Source organism: Galeopterus variegatus, unplaced genomic scaffold (genome assembly GCF_000696425.1).
Source record: "Galeopterus variegatus unplaced genomic scaffold, G_variegatus-3.0.2 Scaffold383, whole genome shotgun sequence".
NCBI lineage: Eukaryota > Metazoa > Chordata > Mammalia > Dermoptera > Cynocephalidae > Galeopterus > Galeopterus variegatus.
Genome location: NW_007726494.1, coordinates 241802 through 262439, shown reverse-complemented (window position 1 = coordinate 262439; position 20638 = coordinate 241802). Strand labels below are relative to the sequence as shown.

The window sequence follows — 20638 nt, the reverse complement described above, 5'->3', positions numbered from 1 at the left end:
GAAATATTTAGTTAGAAAGTAATGGATGTCGATGATTAAAAAATATATGGAAAGGACTGTGAGCATATTCAGACCTCTTAGCACTGGTGTGGCTGAGGAAAGGGGATGGTGATTGTGGGCTGACGGATGAGGGATTAGTAAGAGAACTAACGCTGTTAGTTCAAATAAATTCAAGATATTGCAAAAATCTCCTTCACTGCACTAGCGTGCACAAAATGGCTCTCCTCAAAACAGAAAATCAGGATTATGATGATATTATGGTTCTTGGTTCTTAGATTATGATGATGCTAAACAAGCTCTAAAAAGTCCAAGGAGGAGAATTTTGATTTACCTATAAGGGCCGATTGGATTAAACTTGAAACCTATTCACGCATCACTTACGTAGTTGAACGCTCTTGCCAAAATTCGATGCAGTTTACCTCTGGCTCTCGTGTTGCACTTTTCTTACGAGAGAAGCCCTGTGTGTCCAAAGACTGAGAAAACTAGTTTCTCTACCCTCTGAACTGGCTCCATAGGTTTCTTAAGATACTGTAATTGCTACTCACCTCCATGCCTAATTTTATACGATAAATAGAAATGGATACTGCTACCTGCATAATAAAGAGCAGGCTACTCAATTATTAGCGTGCGCCAATTAGTCCTTTACTTATAGAAAGCTCTGTGTGGCTGCAAAAAAGTGTTTTGGAGACTTAGGGAAGGGTCTGGCCTCTGACATTTCCTACACAAGGCAGAGAGAGCCCTTTTGGGGAAAAGCATTTCTTTTAGACAGGATAGTGGCTTTGCTGTAATGCATTTCTGCTAAGCAGCAATAAGTTGTTTTTAGAAAAAAAGAGTTATTTCCATGCTGGTCTAAGTATGCAGATTTTTAATATTAATATTTAAACTGGGGCCATTTCAGTGAGGTGAATTACAACAAAGAGTTCTGAAAGCTGAATTACTACCAGTAGTGGTGCTATGTGGTTAATTTCCACAAAAAGAAATCGAAAGCTCAGAGCATCTCAAACGAGCACCTGAGGCTTACCTAATAGGCCACAGAAAAAGAAAAAGCCAAGTAGCATTCAAGACTTTTTAGCAACTAGGTTCAATATGGCTGCAAAATTAAGCTCCAGACAAGTTTTTCTGATTGCAGATGCTGCTCCGAGGAGGCCCTCCACACCTACCAAGGAATCGAATTGCTCTCGCGGGCAAGCAAACAGGCGTCCATTAATGGTGAGCGTCGTAAATACCGAAACATCATTAGGTTTGAGCACCACCTTTTCTGTGAACATAAAAAGCATGAGATTGCCTATTAAATACATCTGAGATTTGCTGCACTGCCCTAATCACACCAACAAATTGCCAGCTTGGTGAATTACCGGAACACGCAGAGCGACTGCATAAAATATAGTACTGAAGGGACCCACTGAATAAAAAAGACATAGCTTCCATGCAGACACACAACACTCAGGATGCCATCAGAAAGACTACAAAACAGGAATGGAAATACCTGAGGGTCAATTCACCCAGTTCTGTGATGCAACTGTATTGTATACAAAAACTGCACATGCTATTTATACGTATATAACAAGTTATGTTTCTACATGCTAATAACCCCAGCTCTTTGGGGAAGGAAAGATCACTTTTAGAAAACTTAGGGGGTTTCTGAGATCCCACATGATTTTAGATGCAGAATCTATTATTGTTTTTTCATTTATTCCCTAATTTGCAAAGTAATAGCAGTAACTAAAGTCTTCTACATTTTAAAAATTAATTCATTCAATACATTATTTGTTTAGCATTTACTACATGCCAGACGCCTCTCCAAGCACTGGGGAGACAGAAGGGAAAAATACAGAAAAAAAGTCCCAGTCCTACATCAGAGTGGGGGATGCAGACAATGAACACGATATATTAGAGAGTGAGCAGTGCTGAGGAAAAATCACAGCAGGGAAGCAGGCTAGGAAGTACGTGGAAGGCGAGAGGTTAAAATTGCAGGAAGGGAATCAAGCGAAGAAAGGAGGGAGGCCTCAGTGAGACACTGACATTTGGGTAAAGACCCAAAGCAAGTCAGGGACCTGGGAGATCTATGGGAAGAATGTGACAGAGGGATCAGTTAGGACAGACATCCTGGGTTCTGTTCATTCAGGACAGAAATGGAAGAGGAGATCTTGGGAATCCAACATGTATTTTAAAATCCTACATCAATGGAATCATTTGTCTTAAAACACAGCAGAAATGACTCATTGGTTCCTGAAGGACCTCCACTCCCATCTCAATGCTATCAAATCATCACCCAAGAAATTAACCTGACCACTCCTTTCTCCAGTCTCTCGCTGCAACGTGGCTGACCATTCCCAAAACTCTTGCCAGCACAGATTGTAATTATTTATTTACTGTCCACCTCCTCCCTGGCCTGGGAGCAACTTGGGAACATGGTCTGTGTCTAACTCATCCTCTCCTGTCACAGCCACACTAAGTGGCCAGTAAATATATGACAAATGAATAAATGACATTTCAGGAAAGCATACGGTCATCAAGGACAATGAAAGGAACTGTGATCCAGGGGTGAGGGAGAAATATTCTTCACTTTGTTTGATGAGCAGGGCTCCTGCCCTCTCTACTGGGCAAGGAGGGGACCATCCTCAACTGCAAAGAACTAGCCTCTGACCACCTCCAACTTCAGGCTTGCAGAAAACGATGGCCTTTAGCTTAAGCTAAATTCCCTCTTTGGGTTCATGTTTCTCAGGCCTCCTGACATAAGCTTTTTTGTTTAGGGTTTGCACTGAAAGAACTCCAGGCTGATGTTCACACCAGAGTCTACAAGTGCAGCTGCCTCAGGTAAGTTACTTCACCTCTTTCTGTTTTAGAGTAGGTAGAGTGGGTACCTACAGGATAGGGGATGTTAGACACTCACCCAGCCCATCTCTAACTGCACTATTTCTGTTACTTGTGGGGGCACACACAGCACAAATTCACCCTTCTGGGTCAGCCTGGACAGGCCACGCTAACTCCTTGCATGTTTCTGTTTGGATAGGTTGTCCCATTTTGCAGAAGCCCCAAATACTAGTTAAGGCTGTTACCTCCTCCGGAACTCATCTTGACTATGATCAGTCCTTCCCCGGAACCCAGTTTGTCGGTGACTGCGCTGAGGACTTCCTTCACCGAGGCGGCCACCGGCACCCGAATGGTTGTGTAGGTGTGGTCCATGCAATAGACCTTAAACAAAACTACACAAAGACAGTAACGATGTGGTCAATTGGTCTTGGGAGTTCTTAAGAAAACCCTAAGTGATGCAAAATGTTTAGACATCCCCCCAAATTGGTGTCGCCTTTCCTTTCTTACTACTGTATTTATTTGCATGGTCTATGCCTATGTCTGCTCCCTTCTGAAACTGCTTACCTTAGCACTGGTCTGAGAACAGGAGCAATATGGCTGCCAAACCCAGTTAAAAAACAACCACAGCAGAAATCTGTGAAAAACCCAAGTAAGTCATGGGAAAAAACGGGAATTATCTTTGAGCTGACATTCTGGGTCTGCCCTTCTCTCTGAGCCTTTCTTTTTCATAGTACAGGAAGTGCTCTATTGTGGCTGATTACTAGATTACCGTTCCCCTGTGTGGCAGTGGGGAGCCAACATTAACACCTCTATAAACAGCAGAGCTTCTGCCTGGGGCATATACTGACTTTCCGGCTCATGTGCTTCAGGAAATACATTCCCTTTGTGTGCTTTGGGGCTGGACCATATAGCTTCACTAGTATTTAGCTCAGCAGACCCATACATGGCACCTACAGGCTCACCTTTGAATACAGAAATCCTGGAAGCAATTCCAGCTAATGTAATTCTTGGGTTTAGAGGCACTCCTAAATTACAAGATTTGTTTGTGGCTTACAGTGAAAATTTTATATTATTATTATGACTATTTTTGGTTGTGGTTCTTTGGATAAATCTAAAACAACCTCCCTGACAGCTGCTGAGGAGGCTGTTTGGGGCCAGAGGTTCTCCCTGGGCAGGAGCCCTGCTCTGCACATGGCCCTGGCATCTCCTTGACATCCACCAAGTGCCAGCTTCCTTTCCACCAGCTCTTTCCAGAGATGGGCAACCTTGACAATTAGGCCCTGAGATCACCTTCATTGCCCTCAAGGAAAGGTGGCAGTCCAGGAGAGGCAGAATCAGCGAAATGTGGGCAAGCATCTCCGCTGCAGGCATAGGAGTTCAAGAACACAGATAAGCGGAATGCAGAAGGGTTCCTTCCATGTGCAATGCAAAAGGTCACCGCTAAGGAAAGCTGTTCTGTGGGTCCAAGGTGATGATTCCCAGGGAGAAGATTTTATTCTGACTCTAATAATCCACGCAACCATGAACTGGAAGAGAATTCTCACCCTCATCAGAGCCACGGATAGGCTGGCGCCTCTGGGCTCTCTCATCACTCGTGTTGAACTGTTGCAAAAGGACTTTGTGCTGTAAAAATAATAAGCACAGCATGAGCCATAAGAGAGAATGACCAATGCACATTAGCAACTCAGAGGAAACACATCTGAGAAGCAATCAGAGGCACAAAATAAGGAAAACATACTTTGTGTTTACAAAAATGAAACCACTTTTATTTACTACAGTACAACATATCTGGAGAATTGTAATTCTACAGGGCACAGACAATTAGAGAACCCGAATCCATGCCACTGACCTTCTTTTGTGGGGTCTTTGCATCTTCTGAGCTACGAGAAGTAGAGAAAGCACATTATTTAATACCACTGCTAACATTATCTTGAATTGCTTTACTCATATGTAACTTTAATCTTATGTTAGGAAATGAAATCACAGAATCCCTTCAGGAGGCAAATAAGTCTCCTCATTTTTATACTCAGGGACCAAAGCATGGGGAGCCAGCAACGACTTTAGCTCTTATCTTAGGCAGATCCCTGGCAGAACTGATGTTAAAAGCCAGGATTTCCAGCTTTCAAAGTCTATCTACTAGCATGCCACTCTCTAGTATTTACTCTATGTCTCAACTAACATCATGTGAAAAACTTCTGTTTTCACCAAGAGGACACAAATATTCACCATCCACAGCTCTGTCAGCAGAAAGTGAATTTTCCATGTTAGTAATTGCCCTCAAACTTTCTTTAAGTGCCACTGCCCTTTTTTTTTTTTTTTTTTTTGCTGGATTCACTGCTTTGAACCTCAGGGACCAGAGTTCATTAAGTTGGACTCTGCAAAGGAGGATCTTTTCCTTCCCAGGCCATCTCTTGTCAGCCCTCCCACACCGAACGCAGCTGAGCAGTCTAATTGCCCCCAAACTTTCTTTAAGTGCCCCTCCCTTTTTTTTTTTTTTTTTTTGCTGGATTCACTGCTTTGAACCTCAGGGACCAGAGTTCATTAAGTTGGACTCTGCAAAGGAGGATCTTTTCCTTCCCAGGCCATCTCTTGTCAGCCCTCCCACACCGAACGCAGCTGAGCAGTCTGTCTTTCTGTTCATGGGCTTTATTGCACCACCTATGCTCAGGGCTTGGCCCACTCAAATCAGAACTCTGTGTGGCTACTGAAAGGCCACGTTTAACCTTTCTCATGGGCAAAGGACCTGTTAGAAGATATTTTGATTGTTAGGCAGTCACTTCCTTGATGAACGCACACCCCCAGAGCCAAACCCTTCCTTACATTTGCTTGACAATCTTCTCTAAGTCTGGCAGTTGCTCCTTGAGGGCAGCCATCATCCGGGCATCATCTGATACAGACACATAAAACTCCTGTAATTGGCAAAAGTCACAGGCTTTTAACAAGAACTGCAAAGGATGCACACTTCTGTAAAGAGCAATAAAGATGGGTCCCTATGTCATTTGCTTTGCTGTCATCTCCAGACCATGATTTCATGGACTGGAGGAAAAAAAAAGAAGAAAATGTTAAAATGTGTCTAAATTCAAAATTGCATGAGAAAAAGTTTTGGAAATAGATAGCAGTGATGACAATATAACATTGTGAGTAACACAAGTGCCACTAAACTGTATACTTACAAATGGCTAAAATGGCAAATTTTACATTAGATATATTTTACCACAATAAAAAATTCAAATTAAAAAAATTACAAATGAAACTAATATAAAAGGTGATGGAATGCAAGGTCTTGGAATGAGTCATCTTATAGGCTTACAGTCATCAAGAGCACTTTTTTCTTCAATATTTTTATTCAGAGAAACATTAATACTCATTTAAAATATTATTTTAGTATTATTTGTTTACTTAATATTTACCACACGTTGTGGTTAATTGTTGATGGGAAAATCAGGCATGGTCTTCAGCACTGTACTGAATTTATGCTGAGTTTGTGACACCAACTCAGGACTCTTTGCTGACTTCCTGGGAACTGTCCTGACCATGCAGCAGCACCCTGCTTTGCTAGGAGCAGTGGCTTCCACAGGAGAAGATGAGAACTATGGCATAGCCAGCTTCACACCACTTTGGCTCCTCTACAAAATGGTCCTGTGTTCATTGGGGAGAGACCATAACTCAATGTATGATCCCAAGCTACTATTTTTCCCTATATTTTCATTCCACAGCCTTGAGGGACTTTCATGGTCCATCTTTCCTCTCTGCCTCACACCTCCACTTGTGAAACGATACAATTTAAAAGGAGAGAGGCTGTACGTTTCTTCTGGATAATTCATTTTAGAACACACATTTTAGAACAGACTGATAAAGTTTGAAATAGAAGTGATATTGCCTCTTGCCTGCTCATAAGAAAAGTCCTCATCTAAGTTTTGGAAGAGTGATTAAGGGTTAAATGCCAGGATCAATGCTGTAATATGGGGCTAGAGCCATTAGAAGGAAAAGGGAAGAAGTTAAGCTTAAAGCAGTGTTTATGAACTACCTCCACGGTCTACCCTTCCTGTTCTAGTAATTCCTCAATAAAATTACCTGCTTCGCTCTACTCAAAAAATACCTCTTATTTGATCTAGTAATCCCACTTCTAGGAACTTAGCCAAGGACAGATCTATTTGTACAAAAATATTCACTGCACTATTATTCTAGGAAGGTAGAAACTGGAAATGGTGTAAATATTCAACAACATGGGAACAAATAAATATATCTGTGGCATAGCTACTCAATGATCATTAGAAATTTTTATTACAAAGACTGTGCTGACATAGAAAAATCCTTATATAAAGTGGAAAAAGCAGCCTGCCAAGTGATAGGTACTATGTGATTACAACCATGTAAAACATATAAAGAAAAAGAGACCAGACTAAAATGCTATTAGTTATTGAATTAGAGTGGCAGGATTATGGATGATGTTTTTCTTTACTTTTTTAAATAGTACCCTTCGATGAATGAACATGTTAACGTCTAGAATTTGCAATTACAGTCTCTCCGAGGAAGCTGTGATGCCTATGGGTAGGTCCCTGTATTGTAGAAAAAAGGTGTTTTCTTGGAAGAAATGACCCCGCATACCTCCAGGAAAGCCATAGCCACATCGTCCTCTTGCAGGAGGTCTCCATACACAGCGGCCCACTGTAGAACCAGGCGGACGACTCGCCTCTTATTGTTGAGGGCATAATCCAGTTTCTCCTGTTCTGTACCTTGAGAAGGCTGTGCGTGGTAAGTGCCGAGGAGTCAAGGAAGACATTTAGCCATTTCACAATCATTTCACTGTACTACTTACAAAGGCACAGAATGACAGCTTCAGAAAGCAGCCTTCTAGACTGACAAAATTTCTCCAGTGGGCGCTCAAGCAAAACCCCGCATAAAGTGTCTATACCAAATGCACAGGAACCCTTGTTATTCCTGCTGACTTTGATCTGACAGTTGCCCAAGGACTTTCATCAGCTCCACTTGGACTTGTGTGTTGACAAGGAGTCTTGCGGTGCCTAGCCCCAGCTGTCATTTCCCGCCTGACCTCTGCCTCTAGGCGCTTTCCTGCTGTTGCTTGTCTCTGGGTGCCCTGCCACCCCTTCTTGGTTCTGATAATTCTGCTCACATTTCTATAATCCCTTTTGTTATATGCATTTCAAGTTAAACCCTTCAGAGTAGGCATCTAGTCCTGCCGGGACCTTGGTGAATACAAAGAGCACATGGGTGGGCAGTGTGGCTGGAGGTAGATAAGCCCACCCAGCATCAGGAAGGAAAGGTTCCTGCTGTATCAATCCTCTGGTGAGGGTTTCAGACACACTATTTACACTATGCCTTTTCCTCCCATGTGGAACCACAACTCGCCTCACTTGGTGCATTTGTGGCTAGCCATCTTAATTATACACCCTTGATGCTTGGGATGTTGTATTATTTGTCTTGTATTCTACGTCATGCCTAGCAGTGACTTTCATCTAGAAACTCTATTTATTCAATTAATACAGCAAATACTTAATTCAGTGCCTACTATTTGCCAAGAATAAAGGTCCCTGCTCTCGGTTCACATTCTTGTATAGATGACAGTAGGAGAAACAGTAGGTGATCAACAAATATTTTACCTTAGACATACCATTCCTTTTTCAGTGATTTATAGTAATTCATATTATAGACACTCAGTTCATAAAACAATACATTTTATAACTGACACTGTAACTTGCACACAAAGTACCTCAGTTAAGCTCTACTTGACAGTCTCTGATGAAAGTGTCATTCTGTTTCTACAAGAAAACAAACTAACACTAAAGGAGCATTTACGGCCGGGTTTACATAGCAAGAGCGCAGAGTTGGTTTTGAATCCAAGACTCCTAATTCCAAAGAGTTTTCTTTCCATTACACAACACCCCTGTGCCTCACAGCCAGCTACAAGACTGGCCATGTCTCAGCTTACTACCATGACTTAAAAGGCACCGTAGAAAACTGCCTGGTGGCAGTGCTGTGCTTGTGAGCTCAACCAGTAAAGGGCCTTTTCTAAAAGGACTATAAATAATCATGATCAAGGTAAATGACAGAACCTTAAAGCAAAGGTTTACTGCATGTAAATGGGTTGCAAAATGGCTTTCATAAATTGAGCACGAGATTCATAAAAAAGAAAATTGCTCAACCTGTATTGCTACAATTCTCTTTGAGCTTACAGTGGAAAAAAAAAAAGAGATCATTTTATGTCAAAATTATTTCTTTTCTGATTAACCCTTTGGTCTTTCTTGCATGCATTTATAATTCATTTTTTCTTTCTAAAGAACTGCAATGCCACATAAAACATCTACATTTTATGACTATTTTTTTTTTTAAGGCACATAGCATAATCAGACATGTGGTGGGTACCAAATGGCTACTTCTTGACTGACTGAAAAATATGTACTGGTTCACCCCAAAGTGGGAGAAACTGGGTTCAAGTCCTTTTGCTGCCACCATCCAGCTATATAATTTGGGTAAGTCATTTAGCTGTTGTACACCTCCATTTACTCACCTGCGAAGTGAGGAGGTGGAAATGAAATAATTTCCAAATTCCCTTTCAGCTATCACATTTAATAACGCTAAAGCAAGGTGGACCTAAAGAGAATTGGGTACCACTAACTAATATGATGAAAATATACTGCTGCCTTTCCATGATGCTCTCTCATTTGTTTAATTTTACGGTAATGTGTGTTTGTGTAGAAACTTGGATTATATCAGGCCTTGGCAGGTACTGTCTTTTTCATATCCATGGTATGGGAGTCAACAGGAAAAAGCAAGAATGGCTAACATGGGGGGTAAGGGTGTGCATTGGGGAAGCCAACCTTGATAAATACGTGGCAGTGAAAATTCTGAAGTCTGAATGGAATATGTTTTTTTTTCTTTTTTTTTCCTCACCGGTAAAGGGATCGCAACCCTCAGCACGGGGGCACCAGCCATCCCTATATAGGATCCGAACTCGCAGCCTCAGCACTATCAGCACTGCACTCTCCCAAGTGAGCCACGGGGCTGGCCCATGAATGAAATATGTTTTAAAGCTCTTGCCAGGTTGAGCTCACTCCCTAAGCCAGCGGCTCCAAATATCACAATACCACTGTGGGTCACTGTTCATGTTCCTCATCCTGACACCTCAGTCTTCCCTCTGTTCCCTTTTCTAGATCTAAGTGATAGTGTCTATGAAAGACAATCTTTCTAATGATCCTGTACTATAAAAAATGTGCAAATTTAGTTTTTGATTCCATGTCATATCAATTTTTTAAAGTCATACTGTGCCTTAAGTTATTGTACAAACTAGAATTTTAAAAATATTTTACTACACATGCAGTGTAAGTACATTTTGAATCACTCAAAGATGGTAATATCATATGGAGAAATGGAAGCTTTTATACCGCTGGTATATACGGTGGTGAGCTCTTAGCCTAAATTTAAGAAAACAACCCCAAGACAGGACATTTAATGTGCCAATGTGGTTTTTAAGAGGTAAACGTATTTTCAAATAATTAACACACTTTTCAAAGAAAATACATCAAAGTGCTTTGCAAGTACTTAGGCAGACACCATTCAAACGGATTCAAAAATTATTAAGAGACTACTTTGCATAAGGCACCATGCTAGGTGCCGTAGATGTAATGGGCAAAGTCCCTATCCTCCTGAAATATTACATTGGACAATATGTTGAAAAGGAAGAGTTTGTGTGTGTGTGTATGTGTGAGAGAGAGAGAGAAAGAGATTGAAACACCAAGTTGGTATCAAATGGATATAATTCTAACTTTCCAGCTTCTCTCGACTTGAACTCAAGGAAGCAACACAAACGTGTGTGTAAGGATATGGCGATATCAGCAGCACACCTGTGGCTAATCTACAGGGCCATAGGAGAGGATAATTAAATCTACATTGTCTCTATGAGTCAGGACAAAAATTGTCTTGTCCTCTCGCCTGCTGGGGAAATCTGCCTTTTGCTCACAATAGAAGATAGAATATATGGTTGGAAGGATTAATATGATAATACTTCAAATGTGTGTAAAGCTTTACAGTTTATAAAATACGCTCAATATGCTCATGCAATCGTATACTGTGCTTTACAAGCCTGAGGAGGAAATATTTACAGGTGGAAGAAACAGAGGTTCAGAGAGAAGAGGTCTGTGCAAGGTTGTTCACTGAGCAAATGGCAGGGCTCATAGGTCCAGACAGGCCTCTTTCTACTGTGGCCACCCCCACTATCACAAACACTGGCTATATAACTAGATATTAGGGCTCACGGTCATGAAATCATTAAGAATAATTGCATCTGGGAAGCAAAAATCCTAACGGCAAAGAGAAACCTTTTTCTTGTTGTTTGCTATTGCTGAAGTTCCAAGTTTTCTAGAGCTGATTCAGTGTGCTGAGAACCTAGGCCAGGGCTGAGCCCCACTCATTGAAGAAAAACCCCACAGCTTCCTGGGAGGTGGAACTGACCAAATCCAGAGGGACTAGGAGATGCTGTCTTCATTTTCTCATGAAAGTTAAGTATTTTTGTCTCTGGAAAAATAAAAGGAACCACTGATTTATTTCACAAAGTCTTGCTTTTCCCCTCACAGATGTTTATTTACTAAAAATACTATTTTTATAGCTGAATCCTGGCATGTACTCAAGGATTCGGCCCCTCCATAGGCAACACACTGTTCTATTCCACAGAACATGTTCAACATGACTGTCTGTTGAATCAGATTCTTAAGAGACACAGAGAAGACTTTACATGTAATTGATTATACCTGAAATGGTTACAGGGGAGGTGCTGGGGCTTCTATTTATTTCCATAACAATCTCCCCAGACTTTTAGAAGATTTATGCAATTTTAGACTTTACTTAACCCCTACAAAAAAGGTGGAAAGAAAAAACCATTCTCTTTAGGTAGCAGCCAAAGAATAAAGCATATCCCACCAGTTCCCTTGTCTCAATACAACGTCAAAAGTGCAACCTAAAAAGACTAACATTTCAAATATAGTATAGCATGTTCATGAATTCAAACACATCAAGGTTGGAGAAACATTCTCTGGCTAAAACTGGAGTAATGAATAAACCATCTGATGGAGAAAGTCCTATGTGGAATAAAATCTAACTCCTCTTCAGGACAAATGACAATTTAGAAAGGATTACCAATGAGTACCACACACATAACATATATTTTAATGTATGATATATTATATATAATGAAGAAAACTATCTGAAAAATATACTTGGCTAATGTTTATGTAGAAAATATAATACACAATAACCTAGGGTTTTTTTTTTTTTTTCCAGTCAATCAGGAAACACTTTTACTGAATTAGGCACGGCTCCTGATTTCATGACAGCTGGGTTCAGGCAAGTAGCAGTATGGTTGCCTGAACTCATAGGGAAAAGAAGCACAGGAAGACAACACGGTTCTGGTATCTCATAAAGTTCTAGTTAAAAGTCTGTTAGAGAATCTAGAATTATTCACTGAATTGGTATTTTAAACACAATGGGGGAAAAAAAGGCCATAATAGTTCAAGTGGCCAAACTCATCACTGACACACTGAGTTGATTTCTGATGAGACACAGAATCATAGACTCTGTCTGTTTCAAGAGCCCCTTGATTGCATTTCCTTCCACTCCAATCATCTTAGAGGTAAGAAAACTGAGGCAGAATGAAGTTAAGTGATTTTTGCAAATTTATCAATGGAATTCTTGGGACTAGAACTCAGTTCTCTTATTTCCACCCCCCCACCCCAGTACTCTTTTTATCTGTCTATGCTATTGTGTTTTATCTGACATTGACATTAATTTACTTATTCAAACATATGTAGCATATATTATGTAGCAGAGTCATGTGATTTAGAAATTTGTTGGGAAACAAGGAAATCTATCTGAGATGTAGAAGTTGATCCCCCCAAATCCTCAAAACAAAGCACATGCAGAAAATCAAGAGTTAACCGCTGCAGCCTTGACAACATGATAGTCAGGGAGCACAGAACTGCGGAAGTCTGAACTAGATCCTCTCCATTCCAGTTTCAACCAGCTCTCTCTTTAGCAGAGTCATGTGATTTAGAAATTTGTTGGGAAACAAGGAAATCTATCTGAGATGTAGAAATTGATCCCCCCAAATCCTCAAAACAAAGCACATGCAGAAAATCAAGAGTTAACTGCTGCAGCCTTGACAACATGATAGTCAGGGAGCACAGAACTGCGAAAGTCTGAACTAGATCCTCTCCATTCCAGTTTCAACCAGCTCTCTCTTGTCTTCCACCTGTCAGTTAGAAAAGCAGTGCCTCACTTCTACTAACCAAGCACTGTTAAATCCACTGGCTGTTCAAATTCCAACTTGAGGTTTCTCTTATAATAAAGACTTCTCACCATCCAGGAGCATTAAATCAGAATCTTTAACAGTGGGAACCATGTCTTAAACTCACTGTGAATTCCTACATTTTCTCCCTAAGGACTGGACATGTAAAAACATAAAAAAACCCCAAATGTTTGTTGACTGACTGATTACCTTAAAAAATTCAATCATGCTGTTTGGAATGCTACATATAATGTGGTTTTCTAAAACAAACAAACAAAACTTCAAAAATATCACAGCTCTATAAGATCTTTTATCTAAATTACCTGAAATCCCAATTTGTCAAGATGTCATATGCAGATCAGAAATATATTCTAAGTAAGTTCATAAAGAACTCAACATCAGGGCTGGCCCGTGGCTCACTCGGGAGAGTGCGGTGCTGATAACACCAAGGCCATGGATCCTATATAGGGATGGCTGGTTCACTCCCTGGCTGTTGACAACACCAAGCCAAGGGTTAAGATCCCCTTACAGGTCATCTTTAAAAAAAAAAAAAAAAAGAACTCAATGTCACTGGGTACACCATGTCTACACAAATTTCAAAACAATCTGGTACATCTTTTAAACAGAATCTTTCAGTTATTGGTATTTAATCTACAGGATGATAGACTTCCAGAGTGCCTAATCTTCACTGAATTGAACATCTCCTTCAGCAGTGTGCGCCTGTGGCTGAGGACAGATTGGATCTGTTTTCAGTGAGCTATTAGGGCTGAGAATCAGAAGAGGTGAAGGCCACAGTGTAGGCTACAGTCTTTCTACCCTGCCAACAGCAGCCTTAATATTCCATTGAGTCATTTTCCTCATGCCGACTCTGCCGTTCAAACACTGTAATTATTTCATATATTTTTACCTAGTTATTATCTTACTCACCACAGGCACCTGTAATTTTTCTGTATTTTTTTTACTGCTCATTTACTTATTCTTAATTCAGCTAATAATGGTTCCATGTATTAAAATTATCATGGGGAAAGTAAGTGAAAACCTCCTAGGATGTAGAGGCAGCAGATTCATTACAGCCTGCAACAGGGAATAAAATATTATGTATACTTTTTGCAGTAAGTACATGCTAATTATGCAGCTATTTATAAAACACTTAACAACATTCAAACTGATGCTCCTCAATGTTGTTGTTTTTTAAAACCCTGCTTTGCATACAAGATCTCTGCTTGCAGATGAAAACAAACTTTGGGGGTCATCTGCCCACTGACAAGATGAAGCGTTTGTATATTCTTCACTTTATGCCATAGTCCTCCCATGATGGTGCAATAATAGCAAAATTTATGCGGGGCTTTAAGGTTTATAATGTACTTTCACACACATAACCGCATCTGATCTTAACAACCTGGTAAGGCGGGTGGGGCAAGTACAATTACTCCTATTACACAGAAGGGGTACAGAGAGGTGATACAACTTGTAAGATGAAGATCTTAAACACAGGTCTTCTGACTTCAGAGCTTTTGCTCTTCCTGCTCTCACCTGGGGCCCCTTGCCCACCTGTTGGCCTTTGTGGGGCAGCCCAACACCCTGACTCCTGACCACCGCGTCTCTTCCTTCCTTGACGCAGTATGTTCCTGAGAATGCGGGTTCTGGAATTAGACTACCTAGGTTCATATCCTGACTCCCCCACTTATAAACTGTGTGACCCTTGGTAAATTAATTGACCATTTAGAGCCTTGGTTTCCTCTTCAGTAAACTTCATAGGATTGCTAAGGTCAAAATGATATACAGGTAATATACGAAAAACATACAGAGCTGTATCTGAAACATATTAAGTGTTCAGTAAATTTTACCTATCAGCATTACGTATTACTGATCCTCCTCTGGAAATAATTTAAGAGATTTACAATGTTTAAAAATTTTTAGAATTTTCCATCAGACTCGGCATTTCTAAGATAATTCTGTGATATTATCCTACCAACACAGGCTACTCCTGGATTTATGTGCACCTGTTAGCTTTGAGTTCACATGAGCGCCTTTCATGCTATCAATTTCTTTAGATATCTCCCTTGTTTTTTTGCTCAGAATATTTTTCCCACTGATTCAGAATTCTCTGTGTTTTTTGAAGTCTCTAATTCTTAGCTACTCTTTTAAGTCTCTACCAGATGCTTGCACTCATAGCAGAGCAGTTAGGACATGGACTAATCCAACACACTGCCTGGGTTCAAATCTTGTTCTTACATTTACTAGCTGTGTAACTTGGGGCAAGTTGCTTAGCTGCTCAGTCTCACTTTCCTGATTGTAAAAAACAGGATTAAAAGAGTACACACTTCATAGTATTCATATGAGGATGAGCATATCTGATAAGACAATTATTTTCTCCCAAGGAGCACATGTTCATATTGTCACCAAACCAAGACTTCTTTACTGGAAATATACTCTCAAATCACATATCTGCAGAAGTACATTGCTCTGATGGTGACATATGGATCAAACACTTTCAGAATGAAATGGAGACTGCAATGGTAAAATTTGGTTTCAACAAAATTTAAGCTGAAAGTTTTTCTTAGACATCTAAAGAATATTCTTAAAAACTTGGCTTCATCTAAAGAATATGAACCTGGTGCTGTTTTATAAATCTTTCATCAACAAGAAAAGCACATTTCGATAAATGTTCCTCTTACAGAACCCAAGAGAACATCTCCAGGTCAACTTCACAAAAATATAAATGATGGAGACCCTGCCTTTTCAGTAAGGGAAACTGTTGTGTTTGTTTCTATACAGGGACAAAAAACATAAAAGGCAGTTTTAGCTAAAACTTAGCTAAGTTTTTAATTCAAGAAACTAAATAAATTATTTCCGTGTCAAAAAAAAATTGTGTTGAATACTAAGCTAAAGAAAATTAGTATGCTAATAGAAAATATTTGGCCAAAATTATTGCTGTATTTAAATTTCTATAACTTTAAATATAAGCCATTTATTACTTAATATTATTTCAGATGCAGTAAGAATATGTCCCAAATAACTAAGACCTGTATTCACTGACATAAGAGAAAATCTACTGGCAGGGTAAGCTTCAGAAGTGGTCCAAATGCTAATAATGCCATCACAGACACCATTTTTTTCTGACTGCCACTCATTTCAGCTTTACCCTAGGATTCCTCATTCTCCTCATGGTTGTAGGATAGCTGTTGTTGGGAGCTGGGGTTACAGGCTTCCTGCTCTTTCTCTTAAATGTTGAAAAGTTTTTTATCCAGAAGCCCAGGAACCCTCTCTTTGAATTTCACTGGCCCAGTCTAGCTTGGGCCTGCAATTTGAGAACCAATCATTGGCAAAGGCAGCCAATTACACTGAGTGGCTAGACTGACTGAATAAGATAGCACAGATGTTGGGGAGTCAATCACAATGTCCATTGCAACCCACAACGACATCAAAGCTACGTGGACTTCCTCCAAACATCTGCTAGTATATGCAGAAACTTAGGCAGTTATTTGGGGTCCCCGTGCCTTGATTTCTCCTTTATATCAAATGAAGTAAATAATATACCAGTCCTTTTGTCTCGCATTTGGGAAATGGGTGTTGGAAAGATAAAGTAAATAATGTGAAAATACACTCAATCAAGGAGACAGTTATTAAAACTCGAAGTGAACATTTGCAGAATTGAAGGCCAACCTGTATTTGTATAAACAAGAATATTGCAGAATTTAATCATAAAGCACAAAATTAAGATAACAGGAAAGATATTTGATAATAAACATCAAAAGCAATAAAATATATATTCTTCGTCTACTTTTAGGAACTTTAAGTGAGTAAATTATCATATACACCAGCAAAGATTTAGCTAGAAGGATGCCGATTCATTCCATTGTGTTTGTTATAATAAAAAAAAAGTACTAATAATTTAAATATCCAATAGGAAGAGGCTAAGAAAATAAATTATGACATATCTACCATATAATATTATATAGTCATTAAAGCTGATAATGTGTGTTTCTCATACATCTTTGCCCCCCTGTTGCCTAGTACTTTATCAAACATTGTTTTCAATAAATGCTTGTGGAATTATCTAGAAGAAAAAAAATGATGTAGTTTTTTTTTTTTTCCTTTTTGTCTCTTTTTTTGTGACTGGCAACAGATCGCAACCCTCAGTGTCGCGCCCGTACCGGATCGGGACCGGCAACGGGATCGCAACCCTCGGTGTTGCGCCCGCACCTCGCTCAGCCAGTGAGCCGCCGGTCTGTATGTGGGATCCGAACCCTCGGCGGGAGCGTCGCTGCGCTCCCAAGCGGCGCACTGTAGCAGTGCGCCACCGGGCCGGCCCCGATGTAGTTTTATTTATATATATTAGTTTGAAAAGATATTCAAAACATACCATTAAGTGAAAAGGAACATTTTATGAAAAAGCATATGTAATATAATGCATTTTATATAAAATAAAAAAATATATTCTGGAATTTTTTCATAAAATTATGAATGGTGGTGAGCCATTGAGTTTTGCTCTCTTCTCTTTTTATGGTAATTCAAACTTTTTAATAATGAGAATGTTTTATTTTTAAGAATGACAAAACTATATTTAGAAAAATGGCATAGAAAATATTTAATGACATAGAAAGATATTCACAAAATACTGTTTAGTGAAATAACATTCACAATTATTTACAGTATGATCCCATTCTTATATTTAAAAGTATATACCTATACACATAGAAAAAAGACTAGAAGGATACACACTCAAATCTTACCAATAGTTATACCTGAGAGGAGATGGGTGGTTTTAATTTTCTTTTTAAGACTAAAGGAAAATTGAACTGAATTTTAAATGCAGATTTTAAAACAATTAAACAAGCTGGAGATGAAAAGTATGGAAATTGAACAAACATGATTTTAAAATTCATTATAAAGCACCTGTATTCATCAGGTCAGAGCATGTCCAAAGTGTATCTAATGAATAGAGAGTCTCTCTCAATAGCACATAAAAGGCCTGATAAATGTTAGAGTTCTACCACCTTTCTCTGTGCTAAAAGCAAAATTGGGAGAGACATACAATGTGGATTAAGGACAGAAATAGATGTCAGCAGCTCAGGACTCAAGTATTTTCTGTACTAGTAATTACCTTTCTCTAAGCAAATTATAATTTTTCATTATCCTCGTTTATTGATTTGGAAAAAGCAGTGAAAGTACTGACTCCTTCATAGGGCTGCTGTGAAAAGTCATAGTTGTATAAGTACTTTAAAAACACTCAGCCAAAGCAACTGACTAATAGGACTTGGTCAGGTATTTTACCATCCCTATATCCCACGCTAAAAAACATGGGGGGTGACCCGCTTGTTCCATTTTTCATTAGACATCCCTGTTGCTCGCGGGTGTGCTGTTAGTGCAGTTTATATATGTTTGCTGTTTTTGCCTCCTTATCGTCTATTTCTCCACTTCCTGTTTTTCTTTGCAGGCAGCTTCTGTGATACTGCCCAGTAAAGTACTCTGCCTTCACTTGACCATGATGTCAGCAGTGACCCAAACTAGGCCAACTAGACCCTCCTTCCTAAGGACGTGGGAATGAGGTAAGGGCCCAGGATATTTGGAGTAGATTTACCCGAACAGCAGAGTCTTTAGTTCCTGCCCCTGGGCCCCTTTCTGAGGCCTGGGCTGGGCTCTTCCAGGATTTCTTCAATTCTCTGAATCACCCCATATCCTTCTGATGAATTCTTTCATTTCTTAAGTAAGTTACAGTTGGTTTATGGTGCTTACGACCGAAAGAGATAGCCTGTATACGAGTCTATGTAACATCTCCCTGAGGGGAAAGGGAGGCTAAAATCCATGTCCTTAGCATAGGACAGAAGTTTACACATATATAACCTTCAGGGATAGAGCCCTTTCCTTTTGCTTGCGTGCAGCAGGATGACTTCCCGTTCTTCTGGGATAACAATTGCCCTCCCTAGGCGTTACAGAACAGCAATTCTTGATTAAGCCTGTTATCTCCAATATTTAAGGACGAGACTTGTGCTGTCTAATGTGGTAGTTACTAGCCACATGTGGCTACTTAAATTTAAACTAATGAAAATGAAATAAAATAAAAAATTCAGTTCCTCACAATAGCCAATTTCAAGGCTAATGGCTACCAGGCTAGCATAGATATAGAACATTTTCATCACTGCAAAAAGTTCCATTGGACAGTGCTAGGCTAGTCCACAGGCCCAAAGCCCCCTTCTTGATTCTCCCCACAGGGCTGACCTGAAAGTAGAACCCTTCACTGGCCTGTCGTGACATCCCTGAGCAGTTCTCCAGGTCAATATGCAAAATAGGTCCCCCTAAGAGCCTTGGGACATTGGCAAAGCTATTAAAACTGAAAATGCACATTTTTAAAGATAGCATTCAGAAAATTATTGAGAATTTGTAGAATAGAGAGAAGTCCTACAAAGCACTTTATGTGTTTTCAACAAATGAGGCCTACTTTGGTTTTAGCTAACTGAAGCACAGATAAACATGTATCATGCAACACATTATCGAGGAGTGTTCTTAAACTTTAATTAAAAGTTACAGAACCATTAAAAATTTAAAATAAGTTCTCATTATGATGCCTGACACATAGACAGTTGATTCAAAATAGAACAATGAAGAGAGCTGAAGTTCTCAAAAGGCTGGGTGTGAAGGAGGCGGGCTGAGGGTGCCGTGAGGTACAGACGCTACCCTGCCTGCCTGGGTCTCTCAGTCGACTGAGAAGAGAACTGGGATTTGAGATCACAGATCTCCCATGAGTCTATCACTCACTTTCTGGTCTTTTCCTCCTCCAAGCCAATACCATTGTCTCTATTCCTCCCTACCTGGGCATGGCATGGACCTTCTCTCCAGGAGCTGCTATTTTAAAAACAGACTTTAGTGAGCTGAATGTTCTCAATCATCTCTTGAAGGAGAACAAGCTAATACATGAAGAAACTGGGATGTGCAAAAATTACTTATACAAGCTTAGCGTTTGGGGCTTTGAGTTATAAAGATGAAATGCCTTCGACCACTCTACTCTCTTATTCTTCTTTTGGTTTTGTTTGCCTTAGGCTTATCAACATGCTAACTGCTGAAAAATGTAAGTCTAAACTCAAAGGTGGTTTTTATTTTTCTTTCTGACAAATCTCAAAGGTCTAACAATTATTCCCACGTATGGAGTTAAAAGAGCACAGAGAGATCCTGAATGTGTTAATTTTACTTGACAAAAACTGAATATGAGCCAGAAAGTATATATAATATATGTAAGTCTCATTAAGCTGTCATTACTTGGAAAGATAGTTTCCAGGCAAATAAACATCCGAATCTCACTCCTGCAGCTCCCTCTGAGTAATACATTCAACTCAAATCTCCTATCCTCACACATTCTGTTGACTTCAGAGAGAATTATGGGTGAACAAGGAAATGAGAATCAGGTAGGGCAATTATAATCCTGAAAAAGGAAAACATGCCAACATTGATTGAATTGCTCAGAAAAAGAAAAAGAAAAAAAAAAGCCATTCTCCTTCAATATATTTAACTACTCATAAAGGCTAAAGG

At 39.7% G+C, this 20638-nt stretch overlaps 1 protein-coding gene across 1 annotated transcript in view; it reads right to left on the bottom strand.

Moving 5' to 3' along the window:
• Positions 1-20638, bottom strand: part of LOC103586837 (rap guanine nucleotide exchange factor 4) — an 88800-nt gene that overhangs the window by 24572 nt on the left and 43590 nt on the right. Inside the window, exons 12-17 of the mRNA XM_008568171.1 lie at positions 7423-7573; positions 5635-5723; positions 4664-4694; positions 4359-4437; positions 3060-3206; positions 1161-1258 (exon numbers count right to left, since the gene is read on the bottom strand). Coding sequence (XP_008566393.1) covers positions 1161-1258; positions 3060-3206; positions 4359-4437; positions 4664-4694; positions 5635-5723; positions 7423-7573 — 595 coding nt within the window. The remainder of the gene's footprint in view (positions 1-1160; positions 1259-3059; positions 3207-4358; positions 4438-4663; positions 4695-5634; positions 5724-7422; positions 7574-20638) is intronic.